Source organism: Ambystoma mexicanum, chromosome 6q (assembly GCF_040938575.1).
Source record: "Ambystoma mexicanum isolate Mex_15411 chromosome 6q, UKY_AmexF1_1, whole genome shotgun sequence".
Taxonomy (NCBI): domain Eukaryota; kingdom Metazoa; phylum Chordata; class Amphibia; order Caudata; family Ambystomatidae; genus Ambystoma; species Ambystoma mexicanum.
In genome coordinates, this window is record NC_090937.1 from 966009384 (window position 1) to 966035825 (window position 26442).

The window sequence follows — 26442 nt, forward strand, 5'->3', positions numbered from 1 at the left end:
CCGCCGTACTTGGAATGAGGCCCTATGTATCAGTGCAAATGTATTAAATATAGGCAACACCTCAGAGTGAAGTTGCTGGGAATATGCCAGAGCAAACTGAATTAGAAAAACATAAATAAGAAAAATATTGCTGTTTATGCATGTGCAACACAAACAATTGCTCCCTAACACTTGAGTAGCGGGTGCCATTAGGTATAGTCGGGGATCTTTAAGCACTGTCTGAATGCCACAATCAATAATTTCAATAAATAAATAAAATTAATAACATGTATTACCTGCACAAAACAGGCCAGTGGCTGTTCACTCTACACATTGAATATGCATCAGTAAAACAGAGGGCCTCATCACGATACTGGCGGTAGCTGCGCCGGCATCATTTTTTTCCCGGCGCCCCCGAATGGGCAATTACAGGATCATTATGGCCTTGCCGGACCCGGTAATTGCCCATTTGCGGGCGCCGGAAAAAATGCTCCCCATTCCGATTTGAGCCCTATAGGCTCAATGGGAATGGGGAGGTCGGATGCGTACATCCGGCATGCTCTTCTCATGGGTGCCGGTACACCTGCCAAGTCAGAACTCGTAGTTTGCCGGTCCGGTAACAATGGTACCGGTAGTTTACCGGTACCATTGTTAACGGACCGGCAAACGTATAATGAGTCCCAGTGTATCGATCTTTTTAAATACCAGTTTGGTTTGGTGGCTTGCAACAAGTATTTCGAACACTCTGTTAAGGCCCTAGATGTCCCATTTTGTAAATGCATGATGAGTTCTTAATTTGAGTTGGGGATCTCCTGTCTTAGAAGATCTGCCCATGCCGCCCTGCAGGTAGTCCAAGTGCTTTGCAGCTGGGGTTTGAGACAGAATGAACGATGACTGGCAGGTCAGCAAGCTGACCGCAATCAGTGCCGCTTAGTGAAGAAGGGTTGGCTGTGTTTGGGCAGCAGTGGCAGAAAGCAGAGTTATTTATCTCTGAGATACTATATCTCTGCCTACACTCTGCAGGAGCAGATGGAAACTGGATTACTGGGCCGAAATCCAGACCTAGCACTAGAGTAGCAGCCAGTCTGGCCTCAATAAGCATAGGTGGCAGATCCGTGCGACCTGACCTCTGACACATCTTCATGACATCTTCATCTCGACAGCTGTGGGTCGTCTCATTAAAAGAGGCAGCAGTGACTGGTTGTTTCAACAGTAGCAGAATACAGTGGGGGGGTTGCTTTTATGGTCTCTGTCAGCAAAGAAATAGAGACTCTCTTCAACTGATGTCACCCGTAGCCTTTTAGTTCAAAAGACCCTGATGTCAACTATTCTTCTAGAATTCTCAATATCTCGTTTCTTGACATAATATGCCTATGTTTGTTAGGATTTTCATATCCCAGAGCGAGTGGAAGAACAGTTGGAGGCAACTAGAGTGTCACTGATGTTAGGCTGGTGTTACAGATGGCCTCAAGAACACACCGACTCCCACAGACGGTCAAGGGTTTCAATTCCGCAAAGGTGCCCAATGGTCATCCCTCTCGCTCTAATCTAGGGAGGAGTAGTCCGACCCTAACCCAGGTGTCCCTTGACCCCTGACTGATGCCAGAGATTGGTAATCTCCTACTATCCACAAGCTGTCTACCTTCGGGTGATGAACTAAAGGCCTCATCTATCTAAGCTTCCTCAGGGAACAATCTAAGGGTTCCTATCCAGTGATTTCCCTAAAGGAATGACTTGACCCCCTCTGATCCTCTCCACACCACTACTACTGCCACACCGTCTCCCTCAATCACCCCCCTTTACTTTCCCATTCACCTTCTCACTCACTCCCTACTCTCTCCTACTACTGAACTCGCTTACACGCTTAATCACTTCCAGTACCACTTCCTCTCATCAACCAATACCTCACCTTGCTCGCCACCTGAATAGTTAGAGGCGTAGCCAAGATTTTCTAACAAGTGGAGCCTGAAGTTAATGTAGTTGGGCCCACCTCAGTGGTATTAACATCTTTGAATAACTAGGTTGCCTTTAAGAGGTAAGCATTTTAATTGTTAGCTCGGTGGTTATATTAATGGCTTAATCTTCCCGCTTGTTGCTTAGGAACACTTCTTGGCCTTTTGTTCTCTGTTGCCATTTTCACAGACAAATTCAGAGAGAAAAAGAAAGGCAATGGGAATGCTTGAGCTAAAGTCTTATGCGGATCAGTCCTGGCCTGCCCAAAAAGGAGTGTTTTGGCAGAGAGAGAGAGAAAGAGAGAGAGAGAAGAGAGAGAGAGAGAGAGAGAGAGAGAGAGAGAGAGAGAGAGAGAGAGAGATCAGATCCACACCTCAATAAGTAGCTCCAGATGTGCTTTAGCCCAATGTAAGTGTAGGCCTTCTCCTGAACCATTGACCGAGGCACTACATTACCCCAACCAATCGCAGGACCTTGCCCTCCCACACCTCCCACCTCAGATTGTGGCATGTCCTATTTGCTGTGAATATGCCGTAATGTAACTTGATAATTTGCTTAATCAGATCTGTGACTACGCCCTGTGAGTGTCCTATGCTCTGTGGTCTTAGCCCACCTTCCCCATAACTTGACATTGAAGTGGCTTTATCAACAGAACAGATGGCAGCAATTTGGCACCATACAAAAGCATAGTAAGATAACTTAATACACCATTTTACACACCGCTTCCCTTCCATGTCTCCCTTCATGGTAGACACTTCATATTTCTTTTTGTCTGTCTGTGAAAAATCACTTTACCAGCGCTCTATTGTTTGAGCTTTGGGCAGTGCATTGCAATTGCTGTGGTGGGATCGGCATCCTTTCTTAAGGAAGATTTCATGTTATTGGAGGCCGTTGGAATCATTTCCTGTTTTTCTATGTTTTACTATTTCAAACCGCTGGTAAAACAATACAGTAGTGTTAAGTAGCAAATGACAAGTTGCTCCACCTCCTCACCAGTCCGAGAGGGATGCCTCGCACTCTTGCCGTAATTCTCTTTTTCTTTGCAACTATTTACTTGTATCCCGTTGAAGATGCATTGCCCGCTACACGATCATTTTATAAAAACAGGTTTCTGATACCTACCCGTTTTGCTTTTTTGATTTTCAAGTCTTAAGATAGATTTTTATTTCATTTGCAGTTGTGTAACATGATGGCATGATCACTGCTATTGTAATTACATCCTTTCCACACGTTTCCTTCCTTGCCCTCTTCCTCTCATATCAGTTGATTTGATTTCTCTCCGACAAATCCAAAATGTCAATCGCAGTTATAAAACATTTTGAGCTTTTGGGGTTGGACTCAAATTCTATGAACTAGGTATCGTTTTTAAAGGAATTGGGGAAATGTTCTCCTGGTCATAAGAGTACATTTGAAATGAATTAATCCAATGCATCTCTCTTTGGGTTTGTATCTGGTTCACTGATGCCAGGCAGATGCTTTTTGACGCTGACCCACCTTTTTGCAAGGGCCCCTCGGGCAGCCATGTTTAGACTCCAGCCGGCGAGACGAGGTTATTCAGAGCACATCTTTGTATCCGATTCCAAATTGATGCAAGCTTAAAAAGGTAGCAACAGATACTAATGGATTTTTAAAAAAAAACTATATCCTAACTTGCACATTCAATCAACGTGTCTATGATCTCAGCAGGCAACTCAAAACAGAAGCTAATTTATGGAAAAATATGTGTTCCTAATCACAGCTTGGCCCTGTAGGGATCCTAAAAACACGGTGTGATCTTTGAATGCAGATGCTTTCATCTTGGAGTCCAGATTTGGTAGCGTGCTCAAGTTTCCCACCCAGCCCTCCTAGTGCCCTTCACAGAACCTGATTAAATGCCTGCTGCAGAAAGTCCGTAAATCTTCAAATTCAACATAAAAGGCTTGTGTCACATGTGCATGGCGTTCCCACTAATTAAACTGGAATATGCATGTGTTTTTTCACTTCAAGCGGCAAAAGCCAAGCCCAGTGTGCCATCTGAACATGTAATGAATTCAACCTTGGTTCCGTTTGATTTTTTTCCACGAAATAATTTCATCCGCCTGAACAGTTCCTCTTCATCAATAATGAGTTATTTGCTGATCACTTGGCGCCTGGCCTTACTTGCATTCCGCGGCATATCTAATTTCCTGTTTCCGCTGCATAACTTTTACATAGATTGCACATTTAAAAATATTTTAAAAGATTGGGAGAGGAGTTCAAATTTTAAATTTCCAAATGTTTTAGGACCTATTTCTTTTGGTGCCAGAATGGAAATGAAACATATTAGCGTCAATTTCTGATGCGACCATCCATAAAACCATAAAATGTGTAATTTTTTAATGTGCCGCGATATTTTGGAGACGTCAGTAAAAAAAGGCAGCAAATGCAATAACTGGAGCATGGCTAAAATACTATAATTAGTCTGATCGACAAATCCATGTCAATTTCTTATGCACTGACAATAGCAGTGGCCCAAAGTGACACACATTTTTATGAAAGAACCTCCAGCCTAGCATAATAACAACAAGCTACCTATAACTGTTGTCTTAAGCATAAATGCTGCAAACGTTGGAAGGGAGGGGGTCATTTATCACTATCTTGTCACATGCGTGCCACTCAAATCTCCCCGTACTTTCATCTCAACATACCAATCTACTCTATCGACGGATATTTTCTGCATTCGAATAACTGGCCAACCCCTGGTGGGCTGTGGAATAATAATCATTTGTTGTTTATATGGCGTTTTACCCAAAGCTCGCTTTACATTACAATTATTATTAGGCAATCAAAATGGCATGTAGCATGGCATTGATGATTTCGTCCCGAGACGTGATGTTTCTGGATGCCCAGTAGGATGTTTGTGTCGCGGGGCAGCTTTTGAAAGAGTAGATGGATTGTTACTAGAAGTTTGTGGAGATATTACGGGTCAGGCAAGAGGAGGTCTTTAAGTGCTTCCCTGAAGCTATAGGCAGTAAAATGGCTCAGCAAGTTAGGCATTCGCCCTGGCCATCCGTGTTCAGCCTGCACGAGAAATGGAGTACCATGAATAATACCTTTTTATTGCAATACTTGGAAAGAGAGGAATCTGGAAGGACGCATTGTATAGATTGTGACCTGCTTCATATTATGCTTATGGAGGAGATGTCAAGGGGCCCAGGAAGGTTATTTATGGAGAGGATTTTTATGGCGAGGATTTTGGAGGGGTTGATTATGATCTAAAACAAACACTTACCATTTAGGATAGGAGATAACTTAGTTCTGAAAAATAGTCTAAGCCATTGGGAAAATAGAACTATCTCCCCAAAAATATGAACTCAGTTCTAGCACACTGTTTTTAAACTAATGCTCCAATGGGAACATCTTGCGCTGCAGTAATCTGCTGTGCCGGCAGGTTATTAGTTTGAAAGCTGCAACTTAATGGATTCGGCCATGTCTATTTTGATGTTTCGAGTTGCAAATGTGAGGAGTGCCTATCTGTACACCGAAAGGTATATGCATGTCATTTGTCCTATGAGTAAATACAATCCGAGCACTGGGATTGAAATGACCTTTTTTTTGTTCTTGATACTTCTGTTGCCCTGTGGGGGTTCCACATTTCCAATGCTTCCAAATGCAAGCGTCCTCCCCATGGACGATCTAGGGCAGGGTTGGCCAATTCCAGGCCTCGAAGGCCAGAAGGAAACCTATTGGATTTGCAGGATGCCTCTGATTAATATTCATGAGAGAAATGTGCATGCAATGATTCCAAATGTATGGACATTTGTTCTCATACATATTGAGAGATATCCTGAAAACCTGTCGGGGTTCCGGGGCTTGAGGCCTGGAGTTGGACAAGCCTGATCCAGGGAGAGTAATTATCAATGCAAGGACTAATTGCATAGATTGATTTAGCATTGTCAGGGGAGCAATTCTGAATGAGGGGTGGGATGAGTCTTTTGTGTTAAATGTGTTACCAAAATGTTTATAGATTTACCACCTCATGGTGCCACTTCGTCTACGGACGGCTTTTCCCTGTGCAACCACCATCTTCATCCACCCAGTCTAAGGACATCAGAAACATCGGGGGGAAATCTTATAGGAAACGGGTCCTCCTTCCACCTGCAGAGCTTCAGAATGACTAAAGTAAATTGAGGTCCCTAGAAAGATGCTTTGCGTTATGTTTAAGGATCCGTGGTGATAATCGGTCTGTTTCTTATGCAATAGAATCAGTGTTGCTGTTTTGAGATGAATGACACTTTCTTTGAAAGCTTAATGACGATGATTAGAACATTAAAGTAAGACGTGTCGTGTTCGAAGCACACAATCCAGCTTTATAGTGTTGCAAATTCATTTCATGGCTAGAGGAGCACCACAAGAGGGCCCTTAGTAATGAGGAGTGGATCATTGCAAGGGTTCCACCTTCTGCCTCTCCTGTGGCATTTGCAGTGGTCTCCTTTATGGGGTCCTGCGATTTCCAAGCTGAAGAGCACTGCCATCAGGGCTCTAGCTTCCATACCTCCACAGCCCAGACTGGCTCCAGAATCCCAAAGCTTGACTCTTAAGATATTGGCCTGGGGAAATACCTACTGCACGCTGGTGTGTACTAGTAACCTGGACATGGACAAGTCCTGCTAAGGACATGGGTAGTTCTGTATGTAATGCACAAGGAGTGGATTTGGCTGAAAGAAATGTCGGTGCCACCCTGTATGGAAGCAGTCGTGCATTGTGCAAACAATGTCCCCACAAGTCACTCTTCTAGTGTTTGGTTAGTGTAGCTGTGTCATATTGGTGTTATCAAAGGTTCTCTGTGGAAAAGAAATAATGGTCAGTACTGAGTATGCACACGTTGAAATCAATGGCCCTCATTACGGGGTTGGTGGTAATACTCAGCGGTAGGCAGCGCGTTACCGGCAACCCTGTAACACTGTTACCACTTCCTGACATCCCGCTGCTACCAGGATCTCACAGGCACCAGTACGGTTGATTCCCATTCCCATGGAGACCTGAAGCACCGGCACCGTTCAGCGCGGGGCTGGTGCTTCAGTGAAAAACAGGCCAGTAAGGTCCTGAAATGTCAGCAGGTCAGGCCTGCCGGGAGTACCGTGCCCCTTCCGGCAGACTCATGGTTTGGAGGTCTCGAAAGGGTGACAGTACTTTGCTACCGGCACCTTTGTTTCTGGACCGCCAACCTTATAATGAGGCCCCTTGTCATTCACTGCTTCTCTCCAGAAGGGAAGAGAACATATTCATCAGTGAGGAAACGAACATATGATTACACAAAATGTTTACTCCATGAAACAAATCCAGGAAAACCTTTTATCTGTGGTTGTTTTTCCTTCCATTTGTGTTGGGGCTACACTTGGCTTCTAAAGCTCTCATGCGTTTTAGATGCATCCGTTTTTCAAGCATTGGGCTCATGAAAATCCCTAATTTTTCCCCATTAGCCATGCATCTCTTCGGTCTGAACTGGCAGCTGCAGCAAACGGAAAATGACACTTTTGAGAACGGAAAAGTGAACGCCGATGTAATACCAACGAATACATTTTCATCACCGTCTGGCGACAATGGTAAGAGATCAATTACGTTACCTTTTCTGATGCTTCACTCTTGCTCTTTTATTCAGACATTATCTTGTAATTGCAGCCCTCTATCCCTTACCCAATACACCTTCAAGGCATTAGGGACACCCCACATTCACTGAAGGGAAAGGGAGTTCCCCCCCATAATGGTGCTCTGACGGACCTCTCTTCTGAAAAGTCCCATATTCTGTGTTTAATCTCCCACATTCTTTACCCAGTATTCATTCACGTGGCCTGTGAGGAGACCTACGTTGGATGCACAGCAGTGAGCAGGATTGCACAGAGTCATGTATTGATGTATTGGGCAACAGAAATGGGACGGAAACAAACTAAGGGCCCTTTATGTCACACGTGGTGTGATGTCGTCTCACCTCCTCCAGTGTTGTTGCCGAGTCCCTTTTCTATGTCCTCGTTCATTGGGAAGGACAGTCTGCCAGGTTCAGTCTCCTGAACCAATCCTTGCTACAATCCCTGTATCGCAGTCTGGGTTAGGCTGGTCCAAAAGTTGCCGCCACCCTTCAATGGCACTTGACCCTTTCTCTATTCTGGGATTCCTTTCACATCAAATCTTAGTGTCTTATCGCTGCCAGCTGAACTACTCCTCTTCTGACCTCCTTCTTGGGTCTTGCTGCTAGCACCTCCTCAACCTGCCGTGAGCATACCTGACCTCATACTTTCCTGATTTTTGTAACTAAGGGGTTGCATTCCGTCTTCTCGTCAGCTGTCCCCTTTCCTCTGGTACTGCCACCTCCTAATCTGAACGTACCCACCTCCCGCATTTCTTAACCACCCCTCCAATCTCTCTCTAGCACGGTCTTATTGCTCCCAAAAAACATTCTCCAACAATCCACACTGCCTGGCTGTTCAGTGCTTTTATAGTGTGCTCCCTCCTCCCCCTGGGTGTAGTTTTCTAGTGAGGTCTGCCCCTGTGACGGGGGAATCTAGCGGGAGCTGCGATTGGCTGCTCTACCTCTGAGCCCGTGAGGCTGCTGTAGGCTCCAGGGATAGTCCAAATCCATAATTAGCCCATCCACTCCTTTGGATATTACTCCTTCTCCACTGACCTTCCCAGGTTCTGCAGCGCTGTGCTGAGCTGAGCTATTTAGGGATGTTGTTGAAACCTTTCTTCGGGCAATGAACTCTCCGTGTTTGTGAAGTGGTGAACTCTCAATGTATCGGCAGAACGCCTAGAGAAGACTTCTTTGATGCACCTGGTGAAGATGTAACCGATTCTAAACACTTCCTTCAACAATTTCAACAAAGGAAGAGAAACCCTTTATTAAGAGTAACACTTCCTTTCATATAAGTTATAGCTTTGGATCTGCCTAGGGAGAGCTGCAGGGTGTGCTAGTGTTAACCTTCAAGGTCGAACAAAGTGTTTGTGCCGGGTCAACGTTGTGGGTGAAATGGACAACTCTACATAAAGTGGGGTAGAGGGTGATTGACAGCCGACGTGGAATGAGTGCTGGGGCAGGAGCAGCATCTTTGCTATTTGCCACCAGCTGGCCCTACTTCTCATATTGGTATTTGTTTCTATTTCCCCATGTACTGCACTGCCCCCACCCCCTCCCACTCTGCACGTTTCCTCGTCCCCCTTCCCCTGCACTTGTGCGATTTGAATGACACTTGGCCTAGTATGATCGTTGTCTCTGTCTTCCCTCTGTTCCGCCCCCCCCTATGCCTCGTTGCGCCTTGAAACACTTGTGTATAGGCGCGGTATAAATGCCTTATCATATCATATTTTCTCTTTGGGCCAGTGGGAATAAATTCCTGGTTGACCTCATACCCATTCCTAAATAGCATCTCTATATGAACCGAATATATACCCCTTTTCATTTCGAGCTAGTGCCCCCTAATTGTCTCACCTAGGTGTCCACATTTTGAGATCTTCCTGTGTTGAAACAACATGGCACTTGGACAATGTAAGGCTCGTTTGCTTCGCACCCTTCAAACACTGTTTTATATTTCCATTGAGCTGACGCTTAACGAGCATCACGTGCTTATCTGTAACATTATTGGCCTTTTGCTCGATAATGTTTACAGTATTTCAAGTTTAATGCAATGTGTGATAGTTTAATTAGAAGCCCTATTGATTCTTTCAATAAAGTATGTTTCCAAGAAGGGGTTTCATTTCAAGTGCTTGCGCGGCATTTGCAGTTTACCAGCAGTGTGAAGTCAGGGCGCGTGGCTATTTGCGGACCGATCTTTAGGTCGTCATAGCAGAAAGGTTATTCCATGCCATGAGGTGGTGCGCTATTGATCGCCTATAAATGGTTCACCTTGCTTCCGGACATTCGGATTAGTGCAGCCTGTGAAAGGCGGCGCACTGTCGACTACACTATGCACATTCTGGGATTTGCCTAAGTGGATATTCTCTTTGCATAATCAGCAGGCAATCCAATGCTGTCAGTCCAGCGGCAAAGCTTTAACCTGGGCGCAGGCAAAGCCTTTGGTTGCCTTGACCGCCTTCCCAGCAGCTCCTGTGCCAAGGTTGTCTTGGGAGGATAGCTCACGGGCAACGCACTCGCCTTGGAAGCAAGACAGATGTGGTGGGAGGCTCAACTGTGCCTGTGAGTTTCTTTACTCCGTCTCCTCAACTATATTGCACAATGGCTTGCGAGTCTTGGCTTGATGGACTGTAATATTGAAAGACAGGGGAGTTGCTAGGTCTGGAAAAGACCCGGGGCTAAGCTGCTGTCGGAACTGTTGGGACTGGGGGCTAGCTGGTCTTTTGGCTGTAGCTCCTGAGATTCTATCCAGGGCTTCAACCAAAAGATCAGGGGCTATAGCCCCCTTAGCCCCCCCCAGCAACGCCCCTGTTGAAAGATCTCCCTAGGATTGACCTAGTTTGGATTAGGAGCGAGCGATGTTAGAAAATGAGTCCTGAGTAGAAAATCCGTCCAACAGTGCCAACCTCTTTTCTGCACAAAATGTATTGCTTGCCATTGTTTATCAAAAATGACTGGCCTTCCGATCGCCCACTGGTTACAGAAGGAGGGTGTTGCTGCTAAAGTAACATTTCTGACCAATCCATACACCCTTTTGCTTCTTTCCTGCGCTCTGGGGAGCACCATTCAGAGCAGGGCTGGCATGCCATCTTTGGCGTGCATGTGAGGTCATCTAGCCGCTCGTGCACACTACTACTAGCTTTCACCTCAGAATGTGGCCCATCGAGCCGTCGGTGCAGCCACCCTTGGACGGCCTTGCTTTGTTTCCTGCTGGCTGGAAACAAGGTCGAGCTGCAAAGCATTAAACAGGCCACATGCAGTGCACTTGGAGAGCGCTCTGCTGGAGCTCAGGCTACGATGCCGGACCCTATAATATAGGCTATAACCAGTCTGCCCCTTGAAAGGCTCTACCACATTTAGTAAAACCACAGAACATTTCTTAACATTGCATAATTATTCTAATTCGACCATGACAATGGTATTTTAGACCTTGGGTAATGGTATGCTCTGAATAAGCATTTTAGAATGATTGCCTCGTGATGTAGGCACAGTAACTTTATTAGACTCCCCACAGCCTCTTTGAGGAGGTATGGTGTGGACTTCTCATCTTCTTCCAGTGTTAATCACGGAAGGCCTCGGGCAATCCTCCCCACCCCTTCAAGTCCTTCCACAGAAGATCTCACTGTCAGGGATTTGTCTTCTCAGCCCGCCCTCACATTCTTTAAATGCCGATTGACTCAAGAAAACCAGGGTTTTGCTTTTGAGGTCTGCCTCTCAATGTTCTTACGCAGTGTGTCACGGGAGACCAGGGTTTTGCTTTTGTGGTCTGCCTCTCAATATTCTTACGCAGTGTGTCACGGGAGACCAGGGTTTTGCTTTTGAGGTCTGCCTCTCAATGTTCTTACTCAGTGTGTCACGGGAGACCAGGGTTTTGCTTTTGTGGTCTGCCTCTCAATGTTCTTACTCAGTGTGTCACGGGAGACCAGGGTTTGCTTTTGAGGTCTGCCTCTCAATGTTCTTATGCAGTGTGTCACGGGAGACCAGGGTTTTGCTTTTGTGGTCTGCCTCTCAATGTTCTTACTCAGTCTGTCACGGGAGACCAGGGTTTTGCTTTTCAAGTCTCTTTCAATGTTTTACTCTTACTGACACGGGTTATGGAGAGTTTGCGTGCACGGCATTTCCTTCTCTTAGCCTCTGTGGGATGCTCTCCTCACACCCTTCCTCCCCTATTGGGAAGCTGCTTATCTCTTGTCCCGTTTTGAGCACACAACACGGGCTAACAACTCACTGCTGCCGCCACCGGCCGTAGGAACATCTTGTTCATCTTGTCGCCCGCGCTCTCTCTCTTCATTTGCCAGCGCCACACTCCTCAGTACGCCCACACCAAGGGCTCCTCTTCTACCGGCCCCTGCCGCCAGAAACAAAAGAAAAGCACCCATCAGTTCCGGACTCCCTGTATCACGCCCTGCGGCACCTATCAATCATTATTTCCCCCACTGTTCGCTCTCATTGTTTCCTGTGCTGCCTTTGCCCCTTCTCGTTCCGTGTGGATTCTTCCTGCTTCCTCACACCTCCATGTGTGTGTAGACCGGTCTGCAGTCAGTGTTGTCAGCAGCACAGATCCTCCATGCAGTGGGTTCCAAGTGAGCATGCACACTTCTGTGGTCCATAGAAACCTGTGGATAGTGAGATTTTCGCATTATAAAAACATTTATTTTTTATCTTGAATATGTTTCTGAAAAATGTTTTGTTCACTGGAGTAGCAGTGTTTAATGGTGTATGGTGTTGTATGATGCAACACGGTTCATTTGATTTTGTAGGTTTAATCACAAGGAAGTCCCCCACAGCCAACCTCATACAACCGGCATCATCTTCTCGTGTGGTTCTGAATCTAGGTTCCAGAACCACACAAAAAGAACACTCTCAATTGGAACTATGTACAGAGCAATGAAATTCTACATTATAACATATGGGGGGGTTGATGAATGGTTCATTTATCGAAAACTGTTTTCATTTAACAGAAGATGAGAATTGAAGAGGATCCAAATACATTACGCTTTTCTGTGGTGCACACTTTGTAGTGGGAGTTTTAAAAAAGGATGATGCAAATGAGGATTTTACGTTTGGGTGAATTTTTATTCCCACAGTGTAAGATCAGAAATAATACAAATATTGAATGTCCTTGGCTGCTTATATGTTTGTGTTTTAACCTTCAGGTAAATTTCCACAAGAGAACAATACCATCGACTCTGGGGAGCTTGACATTGGCCGGAGGGCAGTACAGGAAGTGCCGCCAGGGGTATTCTGGAGATCCCAACTCTTTATTGATCAGCCCCAGTTTCTGAAATTCAACATCTCACTTCAGAAGGATGCACTAGTTGGCGTCTATGGTCGTAAAGGATTACCGCCTTCGCATACCCAGGTAGGATGGGATTTTCCAAGCACTAAGCGGTATCTTTTGAAAGAAATACTATGCCACTCTAAAATATCCGGTAGTTACATTTCTGTGTTGTAAAATGTGCAGGGACCCAAAAGGGGTGGCTTTAACCTTCAGCCTTGCAGGTTTAGCATTGATCAATTACCTCTGGCAAATGTTTTATCACAACCCCAAAGGATTGGTAAACCCAGAGTGCTATATTATGTGTTGCTTTTCTAAAGTTAACCTATTTCTTTTCTGCACAGGTCTATGTGCTATGGGCGAAGATGAGATCAAGGTCAGAGAGAAGCTGATGAAGTTATTGATTTATTGCTTTAATTATGGAGAACGCTAGTACCATTTACCACAATTCCTTTGCCCTTGTCCACCTACGGACAGTAGCATCATAAGGGAAAACGTCCAATAAAGACATCACAAACAGATATCGAACAACATCTGGTAGAACTATAGGGAAACCCATGAAATAAGAGACACAATGATGATGGCAAGGAGTAAGGGTAGGCAGAATTCTCATTTCTGTGATAATTCCCCTCAACCTTAGAGACCCCCAGCTCATTTGCTGGACTTAAGACTTTTTAACTTTTAACCTTTTTTGCACTCTTCATGTGGTTTGACCTAATTTGGAATTTGTGTTTTCACTGTTTTTGGAGTCTGACAAACTCCATAGGCATCTGCTTTTTGTGTGGCGACACACAGCACTTTCAGTGCAGTGCCACTGAGAAATCCTTTAGATTTCTCATACGGTTTAAGTACCTTTTCTTGTGTGAACTACAGTACCCAAGAATAGTAAAGTGAAATTGACTTTACTTACCTTTTTTTGTTTGTTGGTCCAACACACACCATCTTATGTGGAGTGCTGGGGGTTACCTAGTAGCCCCTTATCATACATTCCTATCTAACCATTTTTGTTACCCTCACTACTTCTAATGGCTGGTGGCAGTGGTTTGCTTTTTCCTACCATTGTGCTTTTCTGCCGCAGGCTGAACCCTCAGCTGCAGTACCGCACCCATAGATAACCATCTTGTCAAAATGGCCCCTGTCTTCATTTTTTCACAATTTTCTGTTTGTGAGGTCTTTCGTAGGTTTTACTCTGTGTGTTGAAAGGTTTGTGCTGTTATTTGTCTTGCCTTTGGCGGGCTTCAGCCCTGAAGCCTGCACCTGGCTCCAGTGTATCTGGAAGGACAGGATGTGAGGGAGGGTCCCAAAACTCCCCTGTTCTTTGTCTCTAGGAATGCCTGAATGCAACTAGTCCTGATTGGCTGGCTGTCCTTTCTGGAGAGCCACCCTGCTGTGTGATGTACAGCCTAGGCTGTACATGAATGGGAGAAACCTGCTTAAAAGGCGAGGCTTTTGGGACTACAGGCAGGCTCGACAACTGGGAGAAACACCTGACGAAGAAACCGGGAACAAAGCTTGCTGCAACCTCCTGCACCTTTGAATTGCCTGGTGAAGCCCTGCTGCTGGGCTGAACTCTGTTATCTCCCTGACAGAGAAGCTCCGGACAGAACAACTTCTCTGCTTGGGTTAGTGGGACCAACTAACCCCAAGACGAACTCCACTGGACCACTATCCCCAACATGGTGTGCCTCTCCAAGCCCAATACCAGTGGTCGAGTGTCTGTAGTCGAGTGAAATGTCTACCACTGTAACTTATCCAGCTAGAAGCTCCAACCGGTATCCGTGATCCGCATCAGTGCTGCTTGGTAATCGCTGAACCCGCCTCTACAGCTCACATGTACTGCTCTTGAGATAGGCATGGCTGCTCAGTCACACTATCAACTTGTGTAGTACAGGCCTATACCAAAAGGTGGGTTACCTAATACCAATCAGATAAGTGTATAGTCTCACACAGTGTGACTGCACCATTTTTTACCTAACAGTTGATGCATGTGAAATGAACAAAATATTGGTTAATTTAGTGTGTTCCTTTTAGATCTCAAAGTTCTACTAAAAGACTGAATCACTTAACCCTAGTCCTTATTTCCTGCAGCGGAGTGTCTTGTGCTAAGGAACGGCCTCTGCTCTCTAGCCCTTTAAATTGAGCGCACACTTTTTAGCACCGCAGTTCCCCTTCCCTTCAGTGATTGGTCTTAAATATTCGTTATTTTTGCTAAACGCAATGGTTGTGTGAATGTTTCTATAATACTGGGAGGAGGATATTTGTAAATGCCACTAAAACCCTATAATACATAATACTGATTTGACATGAAATATAGGCCCATGTAATTGTTTTTTCCTATTGGCTAAAATCCATAAAATGGGCATTTCGGTCAATTGTAGAATTAAATGGCCATCCACTTTGTGGAGTGTCCATGGCACAACATGTGATTAGATGTAGCCCATGCAATACCAAACTCGTATCAATCTATGGCAGCCCATAAAGGTTTGCCTCTCACCACAGTCCATTCATCCTCTAAACCCAAGTGGCATTCATATTACAAAGTGCATAGAAATAAATGGAAGTCCCACCTCCACAGAAACAGCAGACAAATGCAGACCAGAGAGGGGGTGTAATATTGGGGTTAGGAAGATGCCAAGGGTGGGGGCAGAAGTGTAGTGGGTGGATGGTAGGGTGGGCCAAGGAAAGGAAAGTACGGCCATGAATGCGTGAAATGTGGATGCGTGTGCCTGGATGCTGCAGTTCCTTCAACTATGTGTGTGTTTGTGTATATGAACAAACTGCACCATCCAGGCACACCCATCCCCATTTCACACATCCATGTCCTTGCATTCAATCCCTACGCACACCATCCTACCATATGTGTTTATACATATATACGGTTTTAAGATCTAGTAAGCAGAGTTGACTTTCCCGGATTCCTTGCACATGGCAGGCTTCTTGTAGAACCAGGGTTTCCTCATTGCTTCATCCTGGGAGGAAATAATTGACAGCCGTTTGCCATTCAGAAGCAATCAATGTGTGGCTGAAGGTCTTCTGTGACCCTTTCGAAAAATGTCAGTCATATTGCTACAGGGGGATCAATAAGTTCATTTAGAGAGGCTTTCAGAAATAACAAAGGGTGTTGATGGCTTAAAGCAAAAGCAAATGAGGGGTGAGGTGGACCTTGTGTGCTCCAAAATGGCGATTGGATTTGTCTTCATTAGCACAAAAAAACAGGTTGCATCAAGTCTCCGGAAGGATACAGAGAGCGAGAGTTGAGAAAACGTGTGTGTGTATATATAAATACTAAACCCAATTATCAGCTGTTAGTAAGATTTTTATAATTATGATAAATATTTCTGACCTGTATCAACCCCAGAACCTTTTTCTTGGACTTGGTAACTATTTTACCTTGTCGCTAGGTGAAGGGGAATCTTGTTCTTCTCTCATCTAGTCTTTTACTCTTTTTATATGTATGGGTGGCCTTTTTATGTCTCTCCATAATGTAATGTTGGAGTTATAGTTTCCTATAACTTTTGGGCGTAGGCTGTGTTGTACACTTCTCTTTCCTATACTTGGGTGAACTACAGTTCACAAGTAGTAAAGAGGGATTTTCATCCCCTTTACACTTTGTAGAAGTGAGCCAGCACACCCCACCTTATGATGGAGTGCGTTGGGGAGAATTCTAATTTATGTGCCAATTCCCTTCACCCTTAGAGAGTCACCCAGCTCTTTTTCTGGACATTAGGACTTTTTACTTTCAACCCTGCAGTGAGTGAGACCTTTTTCTCACTCACTGATGTGTTTTTGAACTGATTTGGATTATGTGTTTCCTCTGTTTTTGGAGTTTGACAAACTCCATAGGCATCTACTTTTTGGATGGTGACATTCAGTGCAGTTCACAGAGAAATCCTTTAGATTTCTCATAAGATTTAAACACTTTATCTTGTGTGAGATACTGTTCCCAAGAATAGTAAAGTGAAAAAATAGACTTGACTTGCCTTTTCACTTTGTAGGTCCAGCATACCCCATCGTATGTGGAGTGCTCGGGGGGTCACCTAGTAGCCCCTTATCCTACATCCTTGTGTAACAATTATGTTACCCTCACTACTTTAAATGACTGGTGGCAGTGGTTTAATTTTTCCTACCATTGTGCTTTTCTACCACAGGCTGAACCATCAGCTGCAGTACAGCACCCATGGGTGACCATTTCGTCAAAATGGCCCGGTCGTCTTATGTTTGTGAGGTCTTTCTTGTGTTTTACTCTGTGAGTTGAGCCAGGTTCGAGCCCTTTGTTCATTTTGCCTTTGACGGGCTTCAGCCCTGAATCCCTCTTCTGGCTCCAGTGTGTATGGAAAGACCAGATGTAAGGGAGGGTTCCAAAACTCCCCTGTCCTTTGTCTCTAGGAATGCCTGAATGCAACCAGTCTTGATTGGCTGGCTGTCATTTCAGGACAGCCACCCTGCTGTGTGATTGACAGCCTAGGCTGTGCATGAATGGGAGAAACCTGCTTAAAAGGCAAGGGTTTTGGGAGTAGAGGCAGAGTCGACAACTGGGAGAAATACCAGATGAAGAAACCGTGAACAAAGCTTGCTGCATCCTCCTGGACCTTTGAATTGCCCAGTGAAGCCCTTTTTCGATTTGACAGAGAAGCTCCAGAAGGGATGACTTCTTCCCTTGGGCTAGTGGGACCAACTAACCCTGATGCAGACTCCACTGGACCATCTTCCCCCCCCTGGCTGTACTTCTTCACTGCTGCAAGAACCGAGTGCCAGGGGTCGAGAAATCTGTAGTTGAGTGCAACGTTGGAAATCTGTCTAGAAGCTCCAGGAGTCTCCTAAGGACCCTCCAGAAGCAGGACGACCAGAGCTCGAGTACCCTCACCAGCATGCAGGACCCAAGGAGTGCAGGAAGCCCAACCATATCCAAGATCTGCGACGGTGCTGTTAACGAAGCGTTGAAACCGCAAAGTGCTGCTGAACCAAAAAGAGCCTATAGCTGCCGACGACCTCCCAACTACCGCCACAGGAGCCCTCCAGACGTCTTCCCTCTGGTCCCCATGACTGAGCTTCAGGAACACGAGGTCTGCACTGTTGTAACAGGAAAGAATCTGGCTGGACCACTCTTCTTAAAATCAGAGGTACTGTTTAGACTTGGGGTACTTATCTCATTGTCGTTTTAGCTGTGCTTTTCTCAGTTGGGAATTGCATTGGCTTACCTTAGAGCTGATTCCAACTCTCCTTACACAGGCTTAACAGATTGTGGCCCTACAAGTGATTTCTTTTTAACAAATTCTCTAACTTTGTGCAAGACTTTGATTCTATGAAGTCTCTCCGCTCCATAGTCTGTTTCAAGTTGACATTGGCTGTCCTGGCTCCCTGCAGACACTTGTAGTCCATTGACTTTGATATTGTTTGTCCCTAATAGGTGGTAACTTGTTTTAGACTGTTATTGCTGGGAAAGGCTTGTCTAGAAGGCATTGGAAGATTTAAAGTGACCTCCCATACACTGAGAACCTGTGTAACCCTTTTCCTTCCTTAAACCTTTCCTTTCTCCAACCTCAGAATCTGCAAAGCATAACTAGAGAGATATATAATTGCCATTTCTGTCCTTGTGATTGAAGTCACCCCCGGATGTAGGAATTGTGTACGAAGCATATCCAAAGAGTATCCACTAACTTCTGCTGATTCTGAAAAGTAATTTTAAAGTATACTTACATTGTTACATGAATTGCCTTTTTAAAGAATGCTTATTTACATATGTTAAATAACTATTTATAACTGAAACATTGAGTGTAAGTGTTAGTTGGTTACTTGTATTTACTAATTTCATTGCTACAGCTCTACAGCTCACATTTACCCCTCTTGAGAAAGGCCTGGCTGCTCAGTCACTCTACCAACCTATGTAGTAAAGACCTATACCAAAAGGTGGGTTACCTAATACAAAGCAGATCAGTGTGTAGTCTCACACAGTGTGACTACATCAATTCTTAACTAACAGAGTGCTGGGGGGATACAAAATATCCCGTTTCTTACCTATCTGGTAACATTTTGTTACAATTGCGTGTTTTACATGATTGGCTGGTGGCAGTGGTTTTACCTTTATGACTTTGTCTTTATTACTCGCAGGTTGTTAATTCAGCCTCGGTAATGCACAGAAGGGCCACCATTTTGCTAAAATGGTGGACTCCTTTTTTTGCAATTTCTTTTGTGCTTGCGGTTTCTGTGATCTCCCCTGCCATTCTAGGTGGGAACAACCTCAGTGGAAGTCATTTGGATTTCCTGCCCAGGCTCCAGAGTGTCTGAGAAGGCAGGAAGCAAGGGAGGAGTCCAGAACTCTGCAGCCCTTTTGTCTTTCACCTTGCCTGAAAGGAACCAACACTCAGTGGGGGGGCTGGCTGTCCTGATTGGACAGCCACACCGCCCCTTGCTGTAAAATGCTGGGAGAGAATGCAGAAGTTGTCCTGAGGTTCCTGATACATACTCCGAGCCTCGAAGCTTCTGTAAAGTTGACCACTGGAGCTGAAACCAAAGAGGAAGATGAAGAGAAGACAGCTGTATAGATTTCCATCAACCTGAGAGCCTGCTGTGTAACTGAAGCCTGCTGTTACCCTTCCTTCTAACCAACCTGGGGATCCCACAAAGGACGACCCTGACACAGAGCCTGGTGAATGCCAGCAGTCTCAAGAAGACCTGCATTTTGAGCCTTCCCACGATGGGCTGTGACCTTGCTGTGCTGCAATACCCTGGGACCTCGAGCCATTACGTGGTGCATGGTTTTCCGAATGATGCTGAATCTTTGGTGGCATCTTTCTGGACCTCCAGAGACTTGATTTGAATCCTTGAAGTCCCCTCAGCAGAGTGCTGGACCAGATTAGCGTTGAGAATCTGACCAGCGATATATTCAGACTTCTCCTGGCTCCTGAAAAGGGCACTAAAGCCACAAAACCGCATCCGGCCATGAAGAAACTCTTGCCTGGAGTTTTCCCCGTTGATCCCTACTGCAAAATACCCTCAAGTGTCCTGTCTTCTGACTTCACGACAAGGAATTCATCAACAGGGTTTTTGGCTGCAGATCCTGAAGACGTCCTGCTGCAAACTCTTCTTCTGTGCTGAGGTACTGTGTTGGCTAGGGTATTACTTACCATACGCCTTTTGTGATTCCTGTGAAGCTATGGGGTGATTCATGAGATTGGGAGTCCTCTCATCCATTTCATCCAGGCCCAATGCTGGGATCCCTCTAGGGTGTCTTCTCAGAAGTCTCTGGACCCTAAATAAGTCTAAAGTGAACTACTTATTTGTTTTGAAGAGACTTCCTCAGGAACTCTGACCTTTCCTGCAACTTGACCCTATCTCAACCTGCCTACAGCTGGCCCTTGGACCACTAGTGTCCCTCTTCTGCCTCTGGGAGAACATTGTGCAATAGACAAGGAAAGAACTGGATAAGAAAAGGACTTCGTCTTGAAAATTATAATATGTGTTAAAAAGTTACTTACTTGTGAAGGAGTTGGTTGGTAACCGTCCCTCTGAAATGTGAACAGTTACAAAGGTTCTTACTATCCTTTGAATGTGTTTTGCCATTCTGAAAAGTATATATAAGGTTGTTTTTCTCACCTGTGAATTGGTTCCCCCACTTCCCAAAAGTAATGCTGTTGGCTTCACCTAACTATTTATTTCAGAATATAAGTGCATAAGTTTACCAACTGGTTCGTGCTTCCCCTGACCTGATGTATAGCCTGTCTAGAATAAGTCTGCCTTGGGTTTAACTTAAGTTGAATAGCTGTGTGCCATTCTTAAAATGTGTATTGTTTTTACTAACCTTGGTCTGCCTAGTACCATCCTTAAATAAGTTTGAGAGTTATTGCGTACCTGCATCTGTGTTCCACTGTTCTGAAAAGCAACTGTAATTGTTTATTACATTAGGTCTTACTCACCTGGTATAACTGACTGTTATCCTGAATGTAGTTGTAGGTTTAATCTGTTCCATGAATTTGTGTTCCACTATTCAGAAAAGTATCCTGGTAACAGGGTTGGTTTACTATGTGATTTCTTAACTGAGTGTCACTGCATAACTGACAGGGTCTACTACCCTTGAATTACTGTAAATCATGTATTTAGACTTTTCATATTTGAAAATTGGGGACTGCACTTCTAGTCTGCCATCTACACATCATAAATGTGCAATTCATGCAATATCTAAGTGTTTACTTAAATTGTGGTCCAGACAGGCGAGCTATATGAAATGATTAGCCCAAAAGGATTGATTAATTGCTGCATCCCCATTGAGCCATGTTTACCGTGGCCATTTTAAGTGCCTAGCAATGCAGAGCTTTGGTGATGCTATAGTCCCAAAGCTGTGTGCTATCATCAGAATGAACGCTATGATGACCAACTGTTTTGCTTGTTATGCCATTTTATAGACGGGTGGTCTATAAAATGGCATATTGAGTTAATTCCCAATTATATATCAACTGTAGTGCATGCATTAGTCACCTCCTCTGTTCTGCAAGTATTACAGTTCAGATAGGTTCATGCATGTTACTGCCAGCGCTAGGCACTTTAGCACTGAGAATGATTGTTCTTGATTAATGTTCTTGATTAATGAATGATGTGTCATATTAATGCATGATAGGTCTGTTATTTAATGGCATATGCTTTTTATATATTTTAACATTCAGAATTATGTGCTGTAAATGTTGCTTTTATGGAGTATCATCTCAGAAATATAGCTGATAGATTTCCCATCCTAAAATACCATCTCCACTTCGTAGTCCTTAATATAACGCAAAACACCATCTGCTAGAATCAGCGATTCTAGCAAAATGTTCATGGGTTGAGAATTCTGGAGACGTGTGTCTCATTGAATTCTTTCCTCAAATGATTCGATGTTTAAAGCAAAGAGTGTCACTGTGTAGCAGCACAGTACGGGGAATTACTCACTACCTCCAGAGCAAAGGGGGTTTGAACAACACCTTAAAGACCTTGTATCTAGAGCTAAAACCACATGTGGCCAACAACATCTAAAGTAAATAGGCAATCGCCAAGGCCAAATCCTTTGAATCCAGAATCTCGGAAGCCCAATCTAGCACTAAAGAAATATTTGCCATTTTTAGAGAGCTCGAGACACCCACTCCCGCCCCCCAGAAGTTCACCAAAGACAAAGACTGGTGTGGCGAAATACAAAAGGCCATGCAATCCAAACTTAGCCTCCTCAAAAACAAAATACTAGCCACTAAACAAGCCCTTCCAAACAAGCACATCCCAGTCCCACCGCCTGCCCCTGATCCCCCCCTTACCCTTCTCCTTCAAACCCATTCAGGAAGAAGACATCAAACCTTCTAACTGCAAAGGTGATGCATGCCCAGCCTCCATTATCAAAGACTGCACGGAAACACTAGCTCCCTTCCTAACAGCCTTTGTAAATGCCTCCTTTTCCACAGGGAAAGTCCCTGCCTCCCTCAAGGAAGCGTGGGTCCGCCCTCTTCTAAAAAAGCCATCGCTCGATCCCACCTCCCCCAACAACTACAGACCCATCACCACTGTCCCCTTCCTCCTTAAAATACTGGACAAAACAGCCTACCTGCAGGTCCAACACTTCATTGAAGAGAACAAACTCCTTGGACTCCGACAATCTGGCTTCCGCCCCAGACACGGAACTGAAACAGCCCTACTGGACCTGAAAAATCAGATGGACGATGCAAGAGACATGGGTAAACCAGCTCTTCTCCTATTCCTCGACCTCTCAGCGGCATTTGATCTCGTTGATCATAGCGTCCTATGCCACCATCTCTCCAACACCGCCAAATTCTCCCCTGAAGCCACAGCGTGGATCACCTCCTTCCTACAAGACAGAACCATGCAAGTTTTCTCGGACCTAGCCGCAGCTTCACCAACCATCATACTCTGCGGGGTGCCCCAAGGCTCCTGCCTCTCCCCCACGCTATACAACATCTTTATACGCCCCCTCTTCCTCATCCTCGACGCCATGGGCATCTCCTACACAAACTACGCCGACGACACACAGATCCTCCTCACTCTCACAGGTAACTATACCACTGACTCCCTGACCCTCAACAACCTCTACAACACCATCCAAGCCTGGATGGCAGATAACGGCCTATGCCTCAACTCCGACAAGACGGAACTCCTCCTGGTAGGTTATGCCGACACCCTAAAAAACCTAGATGCCCAATTCAGCCACTTCACCATTGACTCCATTAAAATTCAAGTTTCCGACTCTGTCAAAACTCTGGGAGTCTACCTGGATTCCAGCCTATCCATGGACAGACAAATCAACGCAATTTCCTCTGCAGCTGCATATCATGCCAAACGTATCAATGCAGTCAGACCCTTTCTCTCCAAAGAAAACTGCACCAACATAGCCAGAGCCATCACCGGCTCTAGCCTAGACTACTGTAACATACTCTTCCTAGGAACCTCCAATAAAAACTTAGAGAGATTACAAGTAATACAGAACAATGCACTCCGGGCAGCCCAAGGCATTGCAAAAAGAGAACACATCTCGGATGCCAGAAAACTAGCCCACTGGCTCCCAATAAAAGAAAGGATCTTATTCAAAGCCCTTACACTGACCCACAAGTGCATCCACCTCACTGCTCCTGCATACCTCTCTCAAAGGATACACCTCGTCTCCTCCACCAGGCCAACCAGATCGCTGTATACCAACATGCTCTCGGTGCCACGAGTAAAAAAAGCAAAAGCGGGCGGATCCAGCTTCCCTTATCTCGCGCCCTCTCACTGGAATGCCCTACCACCCACTATCCGTGGCGAGGCCTCCCTCACCACCTTCCGCAAAACGTTGAAGACCACCCTCTTCACTTAAGGCCAGACACACCAGCACGAATACCTCCATGTATCATGTATTATACGACCAAAGCGATATATGTAACATTCACAATGTGTCAACAACTTCTACCATGCCTGTAACATGTAACTAAGTTTAATGCAAGTAACAGCGCCCCAATGCCCCTGGGCTGCTTGCGCGCTATATAAATGTAAATAAATAAATAAATTCCAGGAAACCCAATCAAATGCCTTCTGTCCATCTTCTTCACTAATCATACGCCACTGCCACCCTATTTCCCCTTTGCTCACAGTCAAAAGTCTGGAAGCCCATAGCCGGGGCACAACACGCCACTTTTCAGACAAGCCTACATGCACCAAGACTGCTATGGTGGTGACTTGGCACAGTTTAAAACTTCTTAAAATGATATGTAATCAGAGTTTGTTTAGGAGGCAATACCCCATCCCAGTGTAACACCTCTTGTGAATAGTCTTGAGTACAAAGTTGGTGTGTCACGCACAGCGTGCAACAATCTTGTTGTAGATCTTGTCTCGCCTCTCCACTACTTTATTTGCTGCTTAGTAACGAATGGATCAATTTTCCAGGTCTCATACGCCTTTCTATCAAGAGCTCAAACAAAGTAAATTGTTGCATGTCATTGACAGGGAAGAACCAAATTAGCCTGAATTGATTATCCTGGTGAGCATCATAGATGCACACCCTATACAGACTGACAAAGGTCAGTGCTCATGGAGTGTGGATGCTGCACACAGAGGATAGTACTGTGCAGGGTCCTGCATCCTCTTACTCTCCCATCTCCCCAACCCCCGCAGAGCTTAACCAATCTGATGGGGAGTACGAGGACCCGGCCTTGCCCAAATGAATTTTGATGCGCCTCTACATCCCCTAAAATCTGCGGCCTTTCTTCCACCCGGCTTATTAGTGAATGATGGCCCACATGAAAGGCAACACTATTTTTAACTCTTAAGAGAATTCTTGGTGGTAAGTGCGTCATGATTTGCAAGGAAGACGACATGTTGCTAGTCATGCTACCCTGATGCACATCGTGTCATGAAAGTTTCACTAGCACATCCCTTCATGCCAAGTACATTGTAGTGTGGAGATGGTGCGCTACTGGCACTTCTGTAATCCACACCATTCTACCTTCTGCAAGGGGGTGGGTGTAAGCTTCTTCTGGAAGGTGCAGTGATCTCGGGAGGATAGCTCAGGAGCAATGGGCTTGACTTGGAAGCAGGATGACATGGAGTACCACAGGTTCGATCCTCGGGTCCACGCTTAGAAACCTCTGGGTATTAAGCACGTTATAAATAACCTATCTTATCAAGTTAGAGGTCTTGGAGTCTAGCAGTCATTAAAGGGAAATTGAAGAGCTGTCTGTGTATGTTGGTGATAGTACAACAAGCATTGGTGTGAGCACCTTGTCAGAAATGTTACCTCCCTGTAACCTTTTATTTCTTCGCACTTCCACTTCATTTCTATTCAACTTCTTTCACAAGTTTCTTATGCCGAAAAATGAAGCAAAATGCACAGAAATCAACCCGTTTTTACGTGTCATGGGCTAACCCCTGTCACCATCCTGTTTCTTTGCAGTACGACTTTGTGGAACTTCTGGACGGCAGCCGGTTGATTGCAAGAGAAAAACGTAACTTGCTCGAGTCTGACCGAGGGGAACGCCAAGCGAGATCCGTCAGCGTTCAGGAGGCCGGATTCATCCAGTATCTGGATGCCGGCATTTGGCACCTGGCTTTCTACAATGATGGCAAAAACCCAGAGCAGGTGTCTTTCAATACAATCGTTATAGGTGAGCGCTAACTTCTGGAATGTACAGTGTATCTTCAAGTTCCCTCGCACACCACCTGTAATCGTGAGCTTGGGCAAAGGAAAATGTCATGCATTGGCGCCGCTGATGGAGAGCTGAGAAACTGCCATATAGGATCTTGCCTTTTCCTTAAAGACCAGTGACCCACAATGGGCGCGGGAGCAGGCAGCTAGTTAGCGAGGATGTCCGCCTACTTTGTCATCAAGTGGCGTTGTTTATTGTGAACAGCCTTGTCATGACAAAGTCCTTAAATGTGTGATGTTGTGCACAGCTATAATAACAGGCTCTAGCAGTCATTGCTGGAAACTGGTCACTGTTTACCTCTTTCAGCTAGTAGCCCGTGTCACTGCAGCAATTGAAGGTGCTGTCAGCTTTCAGTTTGAAAGAAATAATAAGACTGTGCATATCTCAGGAGTGTGTAATAAATAACCTGTGTTTGCCTCTTGATTGTGTCCCAACAGAGTCTGTTGTCGAGTGTCCCCGGAATTGTCATGGTAATGGAGAATGTGTTTCTGGAACTTGCCATTGTTTTCCCGGATTTTTGGGCCCGGATTGTTCAAGAGGTAGAGGAATTACATGTTCACCGTATATACATATAAATTGATCTCCAATAGCACCAGCAGCGGCTAATTCTGTAGAGAGAAAAAAAAGAAAGGAAGCTGCCGTGGCTCGTGTCGCGGAGGTTTTCCTGCTTTCAAAGGGTTTGTTTGAAAAGCGTCTTGTTAATTCTCCTGCCCTGTTTTTTTTTCTTTTCACAGCAGCCTGCCCAGTGTTGTGCAGTGGGAACGGGCAGTATTCAAAAGGGCGCTGCCTCTGTTTCAGCGGCTGGAAGGGGACGGAATGCGACGTGCCAAACACACAGTGCATTGACCCGACATGTGGGGGCCGTGGGATTTGCCTTATGGGGTCCTGTGTCTGCAACTCGGGACACAAAGGAGATAATTGTGACGAAGGTAACTGGGATTTAAATGTGTTTTTTAATTATTTTTTTTCTTTTTTTATCGCCCTGTGTTCTGGAATTAGCC

At 45.1% G+C, this 26442-nt stretch overlaps 1 protein-coding gene across 16 annotated transcripts in view; it reads left to right on the top strand.

Annotated features, from left to right (window-relative positions):
* TENM3 (teneurin transmembrane protein 3) overlaps window positions 1–26442 on the top strand; it is a 1347981-nt gene that overhangs the window by 1108515 nt on the left and 213024 nt on the right. For all 16 annotated transcript variants that reach the window (XM_069631455.1, XM_069631458.1, XM_069631457.1 and 13 more), the window contains 5 exons: window positions 7374–7496; window positions 12673–12878; window positions 25189–25399; window positions 25879–25980; window positions 26176–26370. In XM_069631455.1, the coding sequence (XP_069487556.1) occupies window positions 7374–7496; window positions 12673–12878; window positions 25189–25399; window positions 25879–25980; window positions 26176–26370 (837 nt within the window). The remainder of the gene's footprint in view (window positions 1–7373; window positions 7497–12672; window positions 12879–25188; window positions 25400–25878; window positions 25981–26175; window positions 26371–26442) is intronic.